Here is a 21,796-nt window from a genome sequence, read left to right as displayed (position 1 = left end):
CCCCCCCCCCCCCAATTTTGTGTGGGTTGCTTATTTGTATTTTTAAGTTGTTGCAAAGCACCCTGTGGACAGTTTTCTGTTGGAAGGCAATCCAGAAATATGGCAAATGCAAACAACAATGCAAACAAACAAAAATATTTAACCTATTTCTTGCTAAAAGAAATATTGACAACTTGTGTTTGCTTAGGAAGCAACCAAGGAACATTTGAAGCAGAATGTGAAATACTGTATATTGTTTCTATTATGTTATCCTATGAAGCCTAATTGCACAGTATGGTTTTAATTGCATGGTTTCACGGTTCTTAATTATGGTCTCAACAAATAAATCTCTAAGAGTCTGTTGGACAGTGGAACAGACGACCTCAGAAGGAGCTGGATTCTTGTTCATTGGGGTTTTAAAACACAGGTTGGATGGCCATTCATCAGCGATTTTTTAGCTGCAATTCCTGCACTGCAGAGGGTTGGACTAGATGATCCTTGTGGTCCCATCCAACTAGAATTCTGTGGCTCTGTGATTTTTAACCCACTGTTCCTCCAGGGATCTCAAGCTGGCAAATACAGTGGTACCTCAGGTTAAGTACTTAATTCGTTCTGGAGGTCCGTACTTAACCTGAAACTGTTCTTAACCTGAAGCACCACTTTAGCTATTGGGGCCTCCTGCTGCCGCCGGAGCACGATTTCTGTTCTCATCCTGAAGCAAAGTTCTTAACCTGAAGTACTATTTCTGGGTTAGCGCAGTCTCTAACCTGAAGCGTATGTAACCTGAAGCATATGTAACCTGAGGTACCACTGTATGGTTCTTCCTCTCTTACAATAATATTGTGTGGTAGTTTATGATAGAGAGACAATAGCTGGCCCAAGGTGAGCTTCAAAGCTGAATATAGATTTGAACCTAGGTCTCCTCAGGCATTCTAGCCACTACCCAGCTCTGGGTCTGGTTTTCTTTGTCTTTACTTTACCCTAAGCAATTACATAGAAGAGAGTCATATTGTAGACATGGTTTTAACAAAATACTCTGCTAAGCAAGTCCTTGGGTTCATCTAGACTAGACAACAAGAATGCAATGGTGACTGAGAAATCAAGGGTTGCAGCCAATGCTATACCTAACTCAGGGTACACTCACTGAAGAACAGACAGGTATAACTTGGGTCCATCCATTTCAACCAGTAAATCCGAGTTGTATACAATCCCACATTGCTTCTTCAGCGCCACCAATGAGGTTAATCAAGAACCATTATCCTGATCATGAGTTGAGGTGGAATAATGGCTAAGAGAATGAATGACCTCTTGACCGGGAAATCCCTTTTCTGAGTTACAACTTCCATGATCTCACCAGGCATTCTTTAGCAAGCCACTTTCTTTTCACATCCGTCCCTTCATGTGCAATATTAGGGAATATTAATACTGGCAGAGTTGGAGTAGTAAAAATGATGGCTAGAAAATACTCACGAAATACACTTGAAACCATCATTCTACAATTGTTCAATATTTGTTTCTGTAAAGACACTATTACTACAGTGGTACCTCGGGTTAAGTACTTACCGTAATTCGTTCCGGAGGTCCGTTCTTAACCTGAAACTGTTCTTAACCTGAAGCACCACTTTAGCTATTGGGGCCTCCTGCTGCTGCTGTGCCGCCGGAGCACGATTTCTGTTCTCATCCTGAAGCAAAGTTCTTAACCTGAAGTACTATTTCTGGGTTAGCAGAGTCTCTAACCTGAAGCGTATGTAACCTGAAGCGTATGTAACCTGAGGTACCACTGTATTAAAAAGCAAATCAAGAAGATGGTACAATGGCGTAGTCAGTAAGATTCAATGTAGCTTTGTGGGAGGAGGTAAAACAGCACCAGATACTAATCAAGTGCAGAACAAGAATATCAGTTCAACTGCCTGTCAGCTAAAGGTAAAGGTACCCCTGCCCGTACGGGCCAGTCTTGCCAGACTCTAGGGTTGTGTGCTCATCTCACTCAAGAGGCAGGGAGCCAGCGCTGTCCGCAGACACTTCCGGGTCACGTGGCCAGCGTGACATTGCTGCTCTGGCGAGCCAGCGCAGCACACGGAACGCCGTTTACCTTCCCGCTGGTAAGCGGTCCCTATTTATCTACTTGCACCCGGAGGTGCTTTCGAACTGCTAGGTTGGCAGGTGCTGGGACCGAACGACGGGAGCGCACCCCGCCGCGGGGATTCGAACCGCCGACCATGTGATCGGCAAATCCTAGGCACTGAGGTTTTACCCACAGCGCCACCCGGGTCCCACCCAGTCATGAACAGCTATGATACTTCAAATTAAATGACAATCAGGCCAAAAATAAAAGAGAGTTTATTCTAAGGTTTTCCTTATATTTTATAGTAAAATATCTAAATATCTTTTCATATATAACATATTCAAACCATTTTTAAAAATTGAAGAGCAGACTATGAATTAACAAGTTCTATAAATAAATAGATCAAACCCCCAAACCATTTTAAAAAACCAGTAAAACAATATCTTGCTTATTCCTCTAAGGTGCATTAAAAGTTAGCATATGTATTAACCTACTCTTTTTTCACCCACACAAACCTCTCCTCAATGAGGCCCTTCGCCTTGCCAAGCCTTCCTTCGCTGTCTCACTTAAACCTTAAGTCCCGCCCACGTTCGAAGGCCCGAAGTTGACCCCCATTTCCTCCTTCCCCATTCATCCTGCAGTGTCCTCGTCTCACCCCGCCCCATCAGTTTTATTGGCTTCCTTCTCTGTTCATCAGTCCACAGTCCCGCCCTCTAATTAGTCTATTATCGGAACTCTGGTCCCTGCGGAGGACAGTTTCTCGATGGCGCCGCCTTTACTGTCGGAGATTGACCTTCCGATTGGTCAACTTGGCTGTCTATCTTCACTTAGTGACCAATTGCCTCACCCTGCCGGTTTAACGCTTTCTAAAGTCTTCGAGCACCTCTTAAAATTCTTCACTCATTAACTCGGAGACGAGAGAGCGACAGGTTCAAAGCGTGTTCGTTCTTTGTGCGTGTTTAAAATTAAAAACTAAAACGAAACAGGATTTCAAGCCCTACAAGAGCCGCGCTACCTAATTGGCTAGTGCCTTTTAAATCGCGGCGGTGCCAGCCAATCAAATCGATCGCCACCCGCCCCTTTTCCACGGACCGAATATGTAGGTGAAGGTTGCGTGAGGTGAGAGAGTCTCGCGGGGTCTCATCGGCAAAAAAATAATAAAAAGGCGGGACCAGGGGCGGGGCGACAACCTGGAGGAGCGTTTGATTGGCCGGTGGGCGGTACCTATTACTCCACCCACCAGCCCACCCTCTTTGATCTCTTCAGAGGAGCGAGAGAAGAGTCGAATCCCAAGTCCCGCTTGTGGGCTGGGCGCTGCTCTGCTATTGGCCGCCGCGGCCTTCGAGGCGATGGGTCCCATTGGTTGGGGAGGAAGAGGAGACGGGACGGAGAGGATGAGCGCGAGCGTGTTTCTGTGTATGAGAGTGTGCGAGAGAAAAAGAGAGAGGGAGAGGGAGGCGCGCGCGCGCGCACACAGACACACGCCGCCGCCCGGCTATGGGAAGGCGGGTGAGGTAAAAAGAGTAAAGCGAAAGCAGGCCGGGGGTGCGCGCATGCGCGCCTCCGTCGCCGCCGCTCTTTCGCTCTGCGCTCCGCTCTGGGGCTCCCGTGAGGAGAAGGCGGAGGAGGTGGCGGCGGCGAGGAGTCGCGGCCGGTCCGGCGGCCTGAGGGGACGACGGTGGAAGACGAGGAGGCGGCCACGGCTGCCGGAGGAGGAGGAGGAGGAAGAGGAGTGGGGGGGCGCCGTCGTCGTCGTCGACGTGGAGCGGCGCTGTGGGGCCTGAGTGACCCCCCCACCCGACCTCTCCCCTCATCCCTCCCGCCCCCCAACGGAAGAGACCCCGCCGAGGCGCCCCACACGCGACCCCCTCCCCCGGCCGGCGCCCGCCCCCCATCCCTCCTCATCTCCATCCCGCCTGTGGCTTCTCCACACAGCGGGGCGGGGGGGCCTGTAGCTGCTGCCGCCGCCAACCGTGTGCCCGTCCCCCCCCCCTACCCCGCCCCGGTCCCTCAGCTTGCCTCGCCTTTCCTCCCGTCCTCCCTTCCTATCTGTCTCTCTCCTCACCCCCCGCCCGCTCTGGGTCAGGCTGTCAAGGCAAGGGCGCCCACCTCAGACCCACCCAGGGAGGCAGTGGGGGTTGAGGAGTGGGTGGGAAGCGAACTGAAGCTGGCTGACTTGGCTCGCTAGCGTTGCTGCCTGCTGTCCCCCTTCACCGCCACCTTCCGCGTTCCCTTCTTTTATCTCTTTTCTATCACCTTCCATAGCCTCTCTCTCCTTTCTTGGCACCTGCCACATTCTCTCTCTCTCTCTTCATTCGGCCTCTCATTCTTTCTTCTCGCTCTCTACCACGTTCTCGTTCTCCCTCTCTCCCAGCTTTTGCAGTCCTTACTCCTGCATCTTTTAATTATCTGTTTGATAAATAAGTTTCACCCCCCCACACCTTTCAGTTCAGTTCCTCCTTTAGCTTTTCCTGTCAACACCCATTGACATTTCTCTCTCTTCAGGAAACTCGTATTTTCTTGTGCATTAGTTGCTCCGTCTCTCTCCCTGTTTCTCTCATCGTCCTTCATCTCAGCTTCCATAATCTTTTTAATTTAAGGGGGGGAACCCTTCACTTTGACACATTCATTCATTCTTTGTTTTGCTTCTTTATTATTTCTTAACTTTTTATTGATCTACCTACAGTGCTTTCCTTTTTTAAAAATAAAAATATTCACATCCCTAAGCACTTTCCCCACTTTTTAAAGGGCTCTCTCCACATTTATACGTTTGCTTCCTATAGTCTGTTTTTGTTTCTCTCTATAAATAGCCAGCTTAGATTATTTTATCCTCATTCACATTTTAATGCTTTCCTCTCCCTAACATTTCCTTGTCCCCCTTGTACTTTTTCTTGCCTGTTTTTGCATCCCCTTCCTTGTATTTTCCATCTCCCATCCTTACAGGAAAAGCATCCATTTCTTTCATTTACTGCGACGTGTTTGGATTCTCTCATCTCCTGTTTGTGGCTTGATCACACTTTTATTCTTTCCCCGTATTGAAGCATCATTTGCTCCAGCCCTGTTTTCATTCTTTCTCCATGTTCTTTCTCCTAATTTCCATATTCTTCTCCCTTAACTGCAATTTTTTTAGCCTTCCCAGATTTTTTCTCCTTTAAACTACTTTTTCCTACCCCATTCTTCTCTTGGTTATCTTCTTTCATTCTTCTTTTGTTTTTGTTTTTCCCCCTTCCAAAAGTTCTTGAAACCTTTTATTCCTTGTCCTTGATAACTTCTGTTACCTGACTTTTTTGGTTTTTGGACATCATTTTTAAGTCTCTTCTGTGAGCTTCATTTGTTCTTTATTCAATCCCCCTCCCTGCCTCATTTTGAATATCGTTCACTGACTCTTCCTCCCACTTCCATCCCATCTTTTTCATCCCCTTTTCAATTTTTGGACTTATTTTCATTTCCCATTTATACAACTTTCCTTGATTTATATAGCCACTTTCCTTCCCCTTATAGTGGAAGTTGCTCATATCCACGTTTAATATTAAAGGTGGATGGATATATACACAGAACAGAGAGTAGAGTTGTAGAAGGCCTTGAAGACCTTCCTACACATTTTGAAGAGATAAATGAAAAGGATGTGGGAATGGAAGGGGTGGACTTGTCAGTACTCCTAACATTTTCTAGGGGGGTGAAGTTGCATCCTTTTTCTGGGGGGGAAGGGGACTGACAGATTTCAAGACTGGCACAGAGGAAACATAAGAAGAATGGCGTTCTAGTACCAACTACACTGGCCATCTTGGGGGGTAGGGGGTTTATTGCATGCTCACATGCGCACTCCATTTTTCTTGACTTGATGAAGACATAAAGGCCTGTTGAGCTCCATGTTTTTGAAGGTGGGCAACTTGCTTGTGGTAGTGTAGCAAACTTCATTTTTTTGTGGCCAAATGACAGCTTGACCCAGTTGTTATCCAACGAGAGGGCATCACCTTGAATGTCTCTTTGTAGTGCCACAGCCAGCGCAAAAATGATGGCGGCTTACAATGGCGGTACATCTGCAGCAGCAGCAGGTCACCACCATCACCACCACCACCACCTTCCTCATCTCCCCCCTCCTCATCTCCATCACCACCACCACTCTCAGCACCACTTGCACCCAGGCTCTGCGGCTGCGGTACATCCCGTACAGCAACATGCTTCTTCGGCTGCTGCTGCAGCCGCAGCTGCGGCCGCTGCAGCCATGTTAAACCCAGGGCAGCAGCAGCCATATTTTCCATCACCGGCACCAGGTCAAGCCCCTGGACCAGCAGCAGCAGCCCCAGCTCAGGTACAAGCTGCAGCAGCTGCTGCAGTCAAAGCGCACCATCATCAGCACTCGCATCATCCACAACAGCAACTGGATATTGAACCAGACAGGCCTATTGGATATGGAGCCTTTGGTGTAGTTTGGTGAGTATGGGGAGCAAACAGCTCTTGCACTCTGGTGGCTTCCAAGCCACAGCATATTCCTGTTGCCATTTGAATTTGAATGCCAACACGCTACTTTTCAACAGGTGCCTGTTAAGTCTGTAGCAGATGGTGTCCACCCCCACCAGAAAAAAGGGAGATTAGAAAGTGCATTAGAAATGTATGAGCTGGGGGAGCTTCAACTTGTATGTGTGTTTAGTGGCACATAGTTAACACGAATGAAGTGTTTCTGTTATTGTGGCAGGTATCAAAACAAAATGTTGCTACCTTTTTGCTGTAATGATTGTCATCAGGTTGTCACTTGCGTACCTTGAAAAAATGTATCAGTTTCTGGAGAAATAGTAAGGTGAATTTGCACATCTGCATTTCATAACTTTAATTCATTTGGATTTCTTGGATTTTTACCATTTAGAGCCTTGTCTACATTTCTAAACTTTATTCCCCTCGCCTTCTCCTCTATTGGAGGGCAAAAAAACTTTATTTTAAAAAGTGGAAGCTGGCATTATTGGTACTTGCAGGTCCTTACCTACTCCTGTGTGGTAGGTGGTTTGCTCTTCATTCTTCTATAGCTGCAGCTCAACAGTGCAATCCTATGCAAGTCAGTCCCATTGCATTCAGTGGGACTTATTTGCAGCCCCAGGTGAGTGAGTGTAAAATTGCAACCTAAATTGGCTTGGATTATGTCCGACATCATTGCCTTGAGACAAATACAACCTGCTTAGATTTTCCAAAACATTCTGCTGCTACTGCCGAAGCATTTATTATGTGTTTTAGAGGTCAGTAGCTTGGGTTGCATCAGAAAGCCATTTTTTATAGTAATAGAATTTCATTCATGTGTGTCTTAAATGCAAATGGAGAAAAGTTGGTTTCTGAATCCAGTGACTGGAGTTGGAAGCAATTTCTTTTGGACTCTTGGTTTTGGCAGGTGATTAGAGTCTGCATTTCCCCTGCAGTATCACACAATGTATTTCTTAAAAGTTATCTTAGGACTTTGCACTTCATTCAGATTCCCCCTCCCCCATCTTGCTTTGCTTTGGCATGGGCCGCCATAGCTACAAAACCCTAGGAGCCTTGTGTAGGAAACAAAATGTTTTAATGACTCTCTGCTTGGCCTTGTTTAAGAATGGCTTTAAAAGAGGGAAATTATCCCTGTCTTGGTATCGAAGCAGAATGTTAACCAAAAATCTATGTAGACATTTATAAAATGGATTTGGATTGTATTTGTAACTTTTCTTGCATTGAGCTAAACAGTCATGTGGCCCATTGAATGTAAGAGGCACAAAATGGGGAGAGGTTTTCAGTTGCGCAGGAAATTGATCCAATAAAAAGCTACCCCCTGTTTGTATTGTATTCTTACCACCAGGATAACAATTCTTGAATCAGCAAAAAATCCTCTTTTGTACTTTAAGGAATGCTTTGCTTGCCTCAGCTGTCATGCTGTAGTTTTCACTTAGCTGAACTAAAATCATTGCATGTATTAATGCTATGATTCACTGGATTAATATGTGCTGTAATAGAGTGCTGTGGAGTAGAGTGGTTTTGACAGCTAAGGCACAGTTGGATTTAGACTGGTAACTGATAGTATCATACAAATGTATTGCTTAAACAGGTTTCAGCATAGAAGTGTTACTTAAGCAGGGAACGGCTAAGGGCCTAAGATGAATCTTTTTGTAATTAGTGAATGCTTCCAAGTTAATGATTTGATTTCTGTCAAGTGTATATTCTGTGTTTCGTATACCACTTCTGGAATTAAAAATTAAGATTTATAGCTGTCTATCCTCTTCTTGGATTATACTTTACTGCAGACTATTTGATAAATGCTGTGAATGAGAATCTTAACAGTGAATCCTAGGGATGTGTAGTTGGAAGTAGCTCTCATTGAATTTAGTAAGACTTACTGCCTGTGAATTGTATTTTTGCAGTTCTAGTTATATGCTATTTATTGAAAAATATGATTGCATTATTTTTAGTGTAGATGCTTTGGGCAGGATCAAAATCTAGAATAATTGGCAAGGAGTGTTTTCAAGTTGACAGCAACAGAAATAAAAATTTTTCAAATTGAGTAGCTTTTCTTATAAGAGAGAATGATATAAAAATTACAGCAGCTCATTCATAGCATAATTCTAAGAAAGAAGTACTGAGTTGAATGGGACTTTATATCTATTTAGGTTGCAGCCTTAGTTACACTTTCAGTCAGCACTTGGTTAAGGTAAAGTAATTGATGGAGGAGTGGAAGCCCATAAAAGATGTTTTGGTTGCTTTTTTAAAAAATGCAGTGAGTTTTCTTAAATGCAAAGTTAACCACCACTAGTTTTTCAAATAAGTTATAAAAGGCCCTCATTATCTTACTTCGCATCTTTTCAGAGGCACAACACATGCTAAATTTTGTAGTGTATGTGGCTAGAAACTTGTAACTGAAATGCTGTGTAAGTGGTAATTCTGAACTCTGTTGAGGTCTGTCATTTAAATTAGAGCTGAACACTGAAAGTTCAGCTGCAAATGTGTGTTTGAGAGTAGTGTAAAGTTGGCTTGTTCATGTAAGCAAACCATTTTTGATGCTGGAAATTTCTGATCCAGTGTAGCCCACCCATGTAGAATGATGTTTAAAAGGATATAACTGGTGAATGTCTGTTGCAGAATGTTATTTTGTAGTGTAGAATTGTGGTAATTCTAAGCCAAATGAAGGGGTGCCAATTTATGTAGATACTTGGTCCATGCTGAATGCTTACTGTCTTATTAAGGAGTTTTGGAATGCACAATATGATGCAAATTGTCTTTTTTCTCTGCTTCTTCCATTTTGCTACCAATTGGGGGAAGTGGGAATGTGGAAAATTAAATGAGAGGCTTGAGGGAATGTTCTTTCCCATTGAGCAATTTTAGGATAATGTTGAACCCAATTATTTAGAATGTGGTCTGAGTGCTGGTATCCCCATTGTAGCCTTTTAGGTTGTAGTTGAAATGGCTGGTGTTCATAGCCTCTTTGATGCAGGCTGACTTCTGTTTTTCCAGTTCATGATATAGTTCATCAGCCATAAGCTGTTAAAGCATGATGTCTTGGCAGACTTTCATACATAGTCTGCTGTTACTGTTGATTGTTCATGTGCCCCATTGTGTTCTCTTGCTCTTTTTGCTTGGCTTTGCAGGATAAGTTGGCTATCATTGACAGATATCGCCTCCCTTTTGGCTACATGTGGATTTTGAGGCAATGGTAATTCAGTTGCTTAGGCAGTAAGAGAATCCCAGTGGATTTAACAGCATTATAAACTAGTCTCTTACATTTTGTGTGGTTCAGAATAAACTGACAACAAGTAAGCATGTGTTGGGTTCATTTACTAGCCACTGAATTTATAAAAGCTTGGTGAAAAGTGGGGAACTTAAATAATGTAACAGCAAGAATTTAACAGTGCTGTAACTAAGGTCTCCACTGAATTGACAGAATTGAGTCCATTGTTTAATTAGCTCAGAATCCTCAATCTCAGTTGCTTGCTGAAAGTGAGGCAGAGAGTTCACGCTTGTGTCTTTTAAAAGTGGTATTGGTAGCTTTCCCTGAATGTCATGTTACTGTAAATCCTGACTCTTAACCAACGCAGTCTAGTGTTGATAGCTAGACTGTGGAGAGCTTTTGAAAAACATATTCTCCAAAGTATTCCCATTTAAAAGAGGAGCCCTCCAGAGATTGGTAGGGGGGAAATGCTAATGGTTCTTGTGAAACTCTCCCACAGACTTGCTTTAGTTATGTCACTGGTGGGCTGATGAAGAACCAGTATCTGTTTTAGGGAGTCTTGTTGTTTCAGGAGGTGAGTTGTTCTCTGTTGGGAACAGAAAACAGGTTTGAAGCATTGTGCATGACACAATGGGCCGTACTCAAAGTTAGTCCTACTCAGTGTGGACCCACTGAAATTATTGGACACTCCTAATTTATACTCATTAGTTTCAATGCTTTTCTCCAAGTATAAAGTTAGTTGGATAGCGCCCAGTATTCTGTGGAGAGTAATAGTAACATATCCTTAGTCAAACCATGTAGTAGAAGCTCTGTAGCACTAAAGTTCCTTTCAGTACAGAGCTCCCTGTAGAGAATTGCCCTCTGATCTGGCACTTTAAAAGTCAGTATGGTTTAAAAATGCTGAATAATGACTTTTCTAGCCAAGACACGTCAGTTCAGGATTCTGGGTAAACTTCTAATTGATTAAGTTGCAAAATGAAAGCATGGTGGTCATATTGCAGTATGGGAAGATTCCATGGTAGATCAGGAATTTAAAAACTAGCTGAAGTTTGATTTAATTTAAGGACCTAGCAAACTGCCTTATATTAGGCCAGGCTATGTCCATCTAGCTGAATTTTGTCTTCTCTGACTAGTAGTGACTTTCCAGGATCACAGGCAGGTCTTTTCTGTTACTTGCTACCTGATTCTTTTAACTTGACATGCTAGGTATCGAATTTGAGATCTTTCACATGCAAAGTGTGTGTGCTCTACTACTTAGCTACGTTCTCCTCCCTAATATTGTTTGCAGAAATATGCTTGAGTAAGGGCAGATCATCAGATTTCATGGGTGTTAGTCAATATGTAAATAGTCTTTGAGAGGTAGATTGGTGAAGAGTAGCTCCCCTTGCCTTGCAAGAATCTGCTGAACATATTTTTTGAATTAATTTAAGCAGCTTTGGGTGCTTGCAGAAAAGTTGCTCAGCATTACACACCTTTTTAAATATTATTATTACATGGACTTGGATTACAAATAATAATAATATCCTAGCTTGATTTAGATTTTTAAATTCTTTTTAATTAAAGGTTTTCTTGGTTTACAGAAATACATACATTGTCTCCACTTTCAGATTATAATTGCTTTAGTTTTACAGAAGAGCCAGTTGCAGCAAAGGAAAAAGTAGCTATCCCAGAGTTCTTTTTCTTTTCTCAGCATATCTTTTTTCTACCTTTACTGGAACCAAATACCTCCTATGGAACTTTTGAGAACTCATCCTTTCTATGGGTAGAAGATCCCTCAGGGTGATGGGGATAGGCAACTGAACAGTGGGTGAGAACATTCCCAGCATGGTATTCAATCTAAGTGTCATCAAGTCAGCTAGCTGTCTGTGGGAAGAACTGTGCCAGAAGCAGCATTGATTCTCAGACCTGAACATTCTCTGCCCTCAGTTTAGTTCAGGGGAGTCTTTCCTGGGAGGGCATGGTCTTTCTTTTGCTACTACTGTTGAAGCAGTGCTTCCTAATGGACAGCATGCACATGTTGAGAGAATATGTTGGTTCCTTCTAGGGTGCACTCCTGTGGAGTGAAAATGGCTATTTTTCTTTGTGGGTGCACAGAGAGCTGTATCAAGTATTAGTCATACTCGGCGTAGACCCATTACGAATAATGGCAGTGACTAATTTGGGTCCATTTGTTTTACTCTGAGTAAAACGTAGTTGTCCACAACTCATTTATGTGGTCCAGAGCAAGGTTGTTGAACAGCTAAGATTAGCTACACTTGACCCTGCTCTTGATTTTGACCACAGCCAGATTATTTAACAGCATAACAAGCTTCTGCCCTAGAGCCTTTGATTTTCATAATATGGTGGTGGCTTTGATGACACTGCAGGGAAGAAAGTTGATAACATGAGTTATGTACGTGTTTTTATTTGTAGAATGTAAAAAACAAAACAAAAAGGGACACTCGTATTAAGGGGGTCTCCGAGGCTCCTAGAAACATTCAGGCCAGGGTTATGTAGGGTGGGAGTTTGAGAACTGCTGTCCATAGCTTAAGCCACGGTTTTCTGTCTCTTGAACCCAGTAGGCTTTGAGTGAAGCGGCAGCTTGTTGATCTTGCCTTCTTTTCTCTCAGCTGTCAGAGGCCTTGCAGAAAGATACAGAAAATCTCATTGAACTGGAATGTCTGAGAGTTACTAAGTTTGCCCCACTTGCTGGGAACTAGAATTATGCAGTTTGTTCCATTGTAGTAATATTAATTCTAGCTATAAAATCCCAGTGCTAGCTTATTAAAGTACAGAAGCTCTATAGTTCAATGATTAGAGGGCTGCCTTGTTTAAAGCTTTAACAGTAGGTTTGCCAGGGATGCAATTCCCAATCACCCCCATAAAATTGATCTATTTTATACAAAGTAGTTTTACACTTAGCATGCGGTACTAGGAAGAAATAGACTTGGGGAAGATAGGGTGTTTGTGGCAGCAAGAGTGTAGGCAGCAAGGAGGTGCGGTGTTGGGGAAGAACTTAACTATAAACATGTCCCTTTGATTTCTTAGTGAGGATAAGGCTGGCTACTACAACTGGGAACTGAGCAACAAAATGATCAGTTTCAAAGCTTCTCATGAAGACTACAGTAACTATTTAAAAAGCAAAGAAGTCAAATCCAAAAAGGCTAGATTAATAATTCTTGATTTGCAAGCAGGCTCTCAGACTGGTTTTTGTTCAGGTTCAGCTTGTGCTACTATTTTGTTTCAGATGACCAAAAATATTGCATATATGCTCAAATTGGTTATTTCTCCTTGGTGCATTTCTTGAAGTTGTAACATGCAATTTCATATTGGATGTTTGGAAAATATTCTCCCTGTTACAGATTACCTGATTTTTAGATCTACTTTCTGACATGGTAAGAAGGGAATGACAAAACTGTCACTAAAGGTAGAGCACAGTTACTGGTTTGCTCATTGGTGACAGTTTTATTCAAAGCAGTTTTGAAATAGAACAGTGAACAAGCTCTTAATTTATAGTTTCTTCTTGCTGTGGAAAACAATGATTTGATAGTGTTGTGTGAATTCTGTGTTGGGAAAAGATCAGTTCTGTGCCATTGGCACAGAATTGGCATCTGAGACAATTTTGTATTCTCCCCCCCCCCCCGCACAATTCTTTCTCCATTCTTCCAGTTGTTAACTGTAAATTTTAAATAATGGGTAGAAGCCTGGGTGTTTGTGTTCTATACCAATAGTTTAAGATTTTTCTTTTTTTATCATTATAGATAATACAGGAATGTTGTCAGAATGAAGAAATTTAAAATTAGAGCAAAGCAGAAAATTGGGGGGGGGGGGAGTTTTATAGCACCCAAAGGAATGATATAGCTATCAGAATGTAACGGGACTTCTAATAAATAAATTATGCTCCTGTTACAGTCTTGCGTTTCCGTGGTATTATGGAAAATCCAGCCTTCTGTTTTCAGTCAGATAAATAGAAAGATAACAAATGACCTGGAAGAAGATAAAAAGGGAAGCAAAAGTGAGCAAGGAGAAGATATTTGGGTGTACATTTTTGTAAGCAAATTGGGCAAGAAATCAGAATATCAAGTCAAACCTTGTGTTATAAAACAGCTGCACTGGATCCCAATTTATATCTGAGCCCAGTTAAAGGTGCTTATATTGGTGTTTAAAGCTTGTATGAAAGACTGTCTGCATCCATATCTACCTTCTCTGAAGTTGAGATCTTCAGAGGGGTTTCTGCTGATAGTTCCTCCACCCTCCAGAAGTTCTGGGGTTGGTGTCCTGGGAGAGGGCTTTCCCTGTGGCAGACTTTGCTTGTGGAATTTCTTCCACACACAGGTGTGTCTAGCATCCTCATTGTACAGTACAACTTTACTATATGCTGAAGATGCACATCTTTTTTCTGGTTTTGACAGGTAAGGTGTTTTGTTTTGTGGGGTTCAGTTATTTGTTGAATTTATACTGTTCTGATCCATTTGGACTGGTTTTCCTTGTTTTATACTTGGAATGGTTTTATTTGTTTTTATAGTTGTACATTATATTGTTGTAACCTGCCTCTGGTGAAGGGCAGGTAAGAAAACTTATAAGAAAAAAAGCCATAGCTATTTGAAACAGTTTTGCATTAAAAAGCAGTGCAGATTTTCTGAAGCAATATTTCAGCTGACAGCCCTACCAAGTACTTCGATACTTCAAAGTTGAAGACAGATCTTGCTGTGATGTCTTCATGAATTCCTGTGTTTAGTATAGATGCTACTAAATTTGAGGTTAGCACAAGTAGCAACTATTTAAATGCCTGCAGACAAACCCATGGAGTACTACTTTAAAACTAAATCGCTGTGTTGAATTTCTGTCTGTCTGTATGATGGTGTAGCAAGTACTTTTGTCTGGAACATCTAGTGCAGATGAACAGGGATTTCCTGACTAACTGAGTCTGTCAGCTTGATCCTCTGTTGCTTGGAGGGAAACCATGGGAGTGCCTGAGGCAAATGGTGCAGCGCCTCAATGAGCACATGATAAAGCAGTGTATATATTGAACCTAATTCTGATGGCTGTGCTAGTTAAGAATTATTCATGCCACATTCTTATGAGGCTGTCCTGGTATTCAAGGAATGCCCTGTTTAAATTCCTTGGGGGCTGTGACTTCCATCATCACCCTACAAGGATAGATCAGAATCCCATTTAACATAAATGTGACCTAATTGAAAAGCTGTGTTTGCCTGTTTGCAAGTTTTTACATAATGAACATTGGAAGCCTGTTTCAGGTACAGAAATTCAGTGTCCCCCACCAGCCTTGCTGAATAAATCAGATATATAATGCCTTTAAGTATACGAATGCAAACTGAAAATGTATTCATTGCATGCCTTAATCCTAGAAAGAATCATTTCTGGGTTGGGGACACTGCAGCTTCTTAGACAATGGCATCAGTTGTTTGAGTCACGAACCAGTTTCAAACAACATTCATGCAAAAGGCTGAATAAGGAGCAACATGATTTCTAGAGTCTCTCATAGCAGATGCTTAGTTTCATCATACTCAGAGTAGACTTAAAGAAATTAATGAACTCAGCCATACCTATTAATTTCAGTGGGTCTGCTCTGAGTAGCGTTTACACTGAATACAACACACTGTACTTCTGCTGCCCTGATTAATAGCAAACTGGCCTAAACATTCAGAAGATGAATGCTGAAATATTTGAGTTTTTATGAACAAAGACTAGTATATTAATTTAAGTTACTTTGTGTTACAAGCCCTTGCTGCCTACTGTCAAGTCATACAATGAAGTGTTGATCTGTTAAACTGCAAGCATGTTATTCTAGTTGCAAACTTTAAGAATGAAGAAACGTAGAAGGCCTCATTTGTTTCTTCATTTCTCCCACCCCCAAAAATTCTTTCCAGGGGTTGTAGACAAGTCTCTTTTGATGAGTCAGTGTTCGGAAAAAATTGTCCAGGTCAGTCTTATGACTAACCTGATTGTTTTGTTCTAGTACATCGTTTTCAGGTCTTGATATTGTTTGTGTCTGGGTAATTGTATGTTGGCAGTACACACAGAAGTGCGACAGAATCCAATATTTGTTTCAGTTCTTCTGCAAATGTTATAGCTGAACAGCTTGTAACTATATTGGGAACCAAAATTAGTTTTTCATGAGGTATTTATATTTCAAATGTGATTTCCCCCTCCCTTTTGAGTTCATTCTTGTGCATTCTGTCCCCTTCCCCACAACACATATACTGATTGAAGTATTTAAATGTGCCCCATTCCCTCCTTGTGAAAACGTTTGGATAAACTGTATGGCTATAGGTAAAGTTTTATAGAGTCCCAGGTCAACAAGTGACTTTAGGTGGTTTCTTTGAGGAGGGAAAGAAGACAGTGGGTCTGCATGCACTGCACTGCACCATACCTCAAAGTAGCTCCCATTGCCACTAGCACTAAATTTGCTACACAGCTCTCTGAATTAGCAACTAGCACTTGCTGATCTCTTTTCTCATGACCCAGTGACTAATATAGTTTCAAGCAGAGTGCTGTGGGCAGCAGGTGCTGCATGACTGTGGACAACTCCCACAACGTTGGTTTTTATGTGTTGGGATTGGGGTGATCCAGGGTTAGAAACGGGGATAGAAAAGCTAGGAGCCAAATGACTTCTGGGACCTGGGTTGTGGGCACCGAAACAGAATGTCTAGTCGCCACTGGGGAGGGGGGTCGGCAACACCATATTTTTTATTGTTAAACTCCTTAACATATTGTCTATCCTAACATATATTTTGAAGCTTCAAATCACATACATTTCAGTAATCCTTGAGCGTCAGTCATGTGCAAAAAATGGCACCCAGACTTTTTGAGGTGCCTGCAAATGGAGAAACCTTAGGCGCAAAATACGCCTGGCGCTCTGCTAATTTCGAACCCTGGGATGATCTTGCTTTATAGCTGTATCACAAATGCACTAAGCAGCCCAGCCAGAATGTCCTAGCTCTCAAGTTTGGGTGTGAGGAATATAAAAAGAATTTGGACAGTTACAGTTTCTTTAAATGTCCTTTCCCCTGCCCAAGGTTGAACCATGTTCAGTTCCAGTATCATGACCTAGTCTTGAATCTAAAAAGACAACGATAACTTACAGAGGCTTCCATTGAGTATCAACATGGAGTCTTATTAGAGGGTCTCTGTATTTACTACACATCTGTAGTAGTTACTCAGCATCTCTTCTGTTTTTGTTTTCAAATAAAATCAGTGATCCCCTAGCTTCACTTTGAACAGGGGCAGGGAACTTTAGGCCTGGGAACCAAATGTGGCCCTTGGGACCCTTCCTAGGCCATTCCCCTTCTCCAGGCCATGCTTCTATTCAATGCCATTTTTGCCTGGCTCTCTGGCTTGGAACAAGAAAGGAAGTCTGTGACAGTAACTTATCTTGCTGGGGGTGGGGGAGATGCGGGCCCAAGACATTTGCACTGATTTTTTCTTAATGTGGATTACTCCTGTTTAATAATATTAAACCCTTTCTTAAATGTTTCATTCTTGGTCCGGGCTACCTTAAATGAATGCTTTGCCAACAATAATTCACAACGCAGTCCTACTCATGTCTTTTAAGAAGTAAGTTCTGTTAAATTCAATGGGGCTTACTTCCAGGTAAGTGAGGTCGGGATTGCAACCCTTAGTCACTTTATTTTGTGGCATTTTATTGCACAATGACCTTATAAAAGGAAATGTTCAAATTAAACTAATGGGCACCTTTAGAATTAGAAATGATAAACTGAGCCCTCCTGTAGCATAATGGGTCAGTGTTTCTGACTGTTAACCAGAAGGTTGTTGGTTCGAGCCCACCCAGGGGGTTGGACTTGATGACTCTCAGGGTCCCTTCCAGCTCTACAATTCTATGATTCTGACAGTGAACATTGTGTTTTGGGGGGGGGGGTGCAGTTTTGCAGCACCCTGGTAGATTTTACTTTCCCTGTCTCTCCTACCTGAGGCTGAAATTGTGAGGAAGAGTTTGCTTAAAGGATTAGTCTGGGTACACATAAGGCAAGAAAATCAATTGGAAGAACTCTGGATTCTAATTTAAAACTCCATAGTACATGGAAGAACAAATATAGTAAATATCAGGCAGTGACATGAGTAAGTCACTTTAAGCTAGTGGTGTGTGTATGTATCATCTAGTTCTTGTACTCAGTAATTCCATTGTTAAGCTCATTTTCCATAAATACACCATTGTGTAAGCATAATCCACACTTGAATATTTATTACTGAAGACAATGTCTCATCCAGAGATATGAATGCCACATTATTTTGGATTGTTTAAAAGTACTTATTAGGCTACACATTCAGTTTGCAAATTATGATTAAGGCTGGCCTTATGATGTTAACATTTCTTCTGAAATTTACTGGGAAAGTGTTCAGTTGCTTTGAGGAACATGATTAAATGTAGCTCCTCACTTATTTAGTCTGTAAGCTATGTACTGTGACCTGGCAGGTACTTGACAAATCCTATTGTTTTTATAGTGCCTAGCAGCAAAAGCTAGACTTTGACTGAGCCTCTGGTAGACCACCATACATGGCTCTTGTGCTGCATTTGACTTGCTTGGTCTCAAGTTATACTGGACTCTGAGTGCTGAAAGTGTAGGCAAAGTTATTAGAAACCCTGTACATTTGTTTCTGAAGTGATGTAGTTTTTCCAGATTTTTTTTGAATTAGGCTAATTTGCATAGGAACAGTTCACACTAGAGAGTGATCTAATTTGGAATATTTATTTGACTTGAATATGTATTTAGTAAACAATGCTAAAAATGTGGAAACTGCAATTGTATTTTCAGTTGACACCTGCTCGTCATTAACTGATGGACTTAAGAAATGGAAATTTTTCTGTGGAAAAATAAAAGAATGGATAATTTTCCATTTTGGAAAACATTCCTCTCCACATTACTGAGTTGTTGACACCTCTTGTAATATCCAAGGTAGTGTGGAGTGGTGTTAATTCAAGTGCAGCATCAAGTGCCTTCTTGGAAGGACACTGAGGGGACTGCCATACCCAAGCTAACTTATTGGGTCTTCATGGCTGAACTGGGCATATCTCTGCGAGACTAGAGAGTAATCAAGGCAGGGCATGTTAGAGTTTACCATACATATAACAATTTTATCTCTTGTCAGTAAAGAATGGTGCCTAAAATAGCATATTAATGGCTGTAGACCTCCCTAGTCATTGGGTGGGCCTTGCACCGCTTAATGTTATCTGCTATTGCACCCCATCTTGTCCTTGTGTCGTGAATGTGAATTTACTGTTCTGATTGTTCAGTTCTTTGAGGTCTCCTCTTGTAAAAAGGTTGTAGCTTGCTGCTTTGGACGGGTTGTGCGCCTTTCTTGTGTGCTGAAGTGGCAATTAGATTCAATTTTGTGAAGTAGGTCCCCTGAGCTGAGGTACTTGCACTATAAACACAAGCTATTTATGTCAAGCAGGGTGAATTCACACAAAGAGTAGATGTCTGTGGCTAACATTCATAAAAATATATAACTTAAGCTCTAGCAAGCAGCAAGAATAAATTACAAGGAAAAGGTTGTAAAAGTGACTGAGTAATGGAGATGACTACCCACTGCTTTCCAATGTGGCATTGGGCTTATAATGGCTGAATTTTGCAAACTGTGCTTTTAAAAAGGAGAATGAAATCAAAATTTGCCAAGAGCAAGCTTAGGTGTCCCAGGAGAAATATGTGTGTCTGCTAACAGCAACCACTTTGTGTTGGGTTTCCCTAAGATAAAAACCCTCACAGAGGACTGGGAAGAAGTTCCAGGAGATCAGGAAGCTGGACAGGATAGAGGTAAGTGGGCTAAGTACATAGTAGGAAATGAAGGGAGGGAAATGTGGGAGAAAGTTCAGTAAACAATATAATTTGGTGGGAGGAAGGGGCCTGAGGGAACAGAGAACTGAGTCAAATGGAGAGGTTTGCAGCAGGGCAGCATTTTAAAAATCTGGAGGAGGGTGTGCTAAGTAGGCTGATCAAGAGACAAGGAGTTAAACAAAGTGAGACCAAGTAGACCTTTGCTTTTAGCAACCAAAAACTGAGAAAATAATGGGTAGAGGAGGCATGAAGTTGAAAGAAGTTAGAGACCAAAGAGGCTGTATGCAGAAAGAAAGCAGATGGGCAAGGGGGCATTTGGAGAACTGCACCAAGGGGGCATAGGGTTTCTAGAGTTTAGATCCCCTGGGCCTGGAGTATTCTGCCAGAAGTGACTTCTGTTGATACTGCAGCATTGTGACCCTGGCAACCCTAAGGGAACAGCAAGGACCAACAGACCCTCACAAAACTGTGAATGATGCTGAATTTCCTATATTGATTTGAACTAACAAGCCAGTACTTTGTCTGAAGGCTTCTAGTTGTTTGGAATTCTTCCCCTTGGGCTTGTTGTACTGATGCCCCTTAATTAATCACTAGCAAATGAATATCTTGCTTAGGTTTTTTTGCTACTGTTCTCTGGGAATCTTATTTGTAAATGCAGTCTTTAAGGTACCATGAAACAGAAAGATTTATTGTGGTATAAAAGTCCATGGCCCAAAACCATCTATTGAGATGACAGAGCAATTGCACTTTTATACTTTAAGAATCTGGATACTAATCGCTATAAAAGTAACATCGCTTTGCCATCTCATCCTTGGAAGACAGGTTCATTCTTTGTTTTACTTTAGAGGTCTAAATAACAGCGAACTGGTTTAAGTCCCTTATCTAATCATTACAATGGCTAAGCTATGTCTGTGGTGAAATTTTTATGATTGGTGTGCCCCTGAGTCTACCTACAGCTTATTTTGCTCCCTTTTGGGGGAAGGACTAGCTAAGCACCAGAGTCAATACCATACATGCACACATGAATTGCTAATATGTTTGAGGCCCACAGAATGGCATCTGTAGACACCCCAGGGCCCTTAGACACCTTCATTGCTGCTTGCCAAAGCCCCTTGTCCCTTCTGAATTTTATTTCCCCCCTAAAGGACACCTGTCTATCTTGTGATGCATTATAATCATTGTATAACATGCTCTGAGAATCTTTCTTGACTGACAAAAGGGCTGGGGGGAGGTTTGTACGTGGAACTTGTCTGAACTTGGTCTCCATGGTTACTGATTTTAGAGGATCTTCAAATGAAATGCAGCCACTGTGCAACTAAGGTCAAATATCTAAACAGCCAAATATTGTCACTGCTCAGGGAATAACGTGTAAGTCATATATATATTTCAGAAGAATGGAGGCAGGAACTCCCCAAATGCGCAGTGATAATGCTGAAATGTATGTTATACCGATGGTGATAACTTGGAAAACTGGCTACAGACATATCTTGTTAAGGAGTGAAAACCGAGGTGCAGATGGTGAATGGGTATACATATGGTTCTATTATTTAAGTTTATTATCCATAGCTGTCAACTTTTCCCTTTTCTTGTGAGGAATCCTATTCGGAATAAGGGAATTTCCCTTAAAAAAGGGGAAACGTTGACAGCCATGTTATTATTACGAGTGGTAGTATTAAGTACCTTTGGATCATGGGAATGTTGTCCCATGTGCAACAGGAGTTAAAACTACTACTGACTGCTTGTCTGTGTATAACCTTTGATAGGACTAAAAGGGTGTGTGAAAGAGATATACCACATGTATTTAAATCCAGTTTAAATACTATTGCACAAATGTAAACATAGGTGCTGGAGATGGCATGAATTTCCTGCTTGGCGTTATATGTACCTGCTCCTTACTTGTTTTTTGAGCTGTTTCCCAATACTGTGTAAAAAATAAATTGTAATTGGTACTCTCAGTGGTGAAGCGACTAAACACAATTCTTAAGTCAGTAACTTGTGCTTTACCATCTCTGATTGCTTAATAGTGAAAACATAGTCAATTCTTAGCCCAGTGGTATGTGTTACCTCGCATTGCCAAATTTGGCATGTTAACACTTTATGCTTTTTGAAGTACAGTACCACCATCTCTCCCCCCCCCCCCCCCCAGTATAGAGAGAGGTAGTGGCCCCATGAGAACAGCCTACATGCCACATTTATTTCTGACAGAAATGACTCTTGGAAACAGATGTTCCAGTTTAAGAACTTGAAAATTGCCTGCTTTCCAAATTGCCTGTATGAAAGACA

General features: G+C 41.9%; 1 protein-coding gene across 2 annotated transcripts in view; it reads left to right on the top strand.

Annotated features, from left to right (window-relative positions):
- Positions 1-3,413: 3,413 nt before the first annotated feature.
- NLK (nemo like kinase) overlaps positions 3,414-21,796 on the top strand; it is a 98,473-nt gene continuing 80,090 nt past the window's right edge. Inside the window, exon 1 of one of the 2 annotated variants that reach the window (XM_028708935.2) lies at positions 3,414-6,478. In XM_028708935.2, coding sequence (XP_028564768.1) covers positions 6,024-6,478 — 455 coding nt within the window. In that variant the 5' untranslated portion in view covers positions 3,414-6,023. The remainder of the gene's footprint in view (positions 6,479-21,796) is intronic. The other variant, XM_028708934.2, reaches the window with a different exon arrangement.

This window comes from Podarcis muralis, chromosome 15 (assembly GCF_964188315.1).
Source record: "Podarcis muralis chromosome 15, rPodMur119.hap1.1, whole genome shotgun sequence".
NCBI classification, from domain to species: Eukaryota; Metazoa; Chordata; class Lepidosauria; order Squamata; family Lacertidae; genus Podarcis; species Podarcis muralis.
Note: the sequence above shows the minus strand (reverse complement) of the source record. Positions and strands in the feature narration are given on the sequence as shown.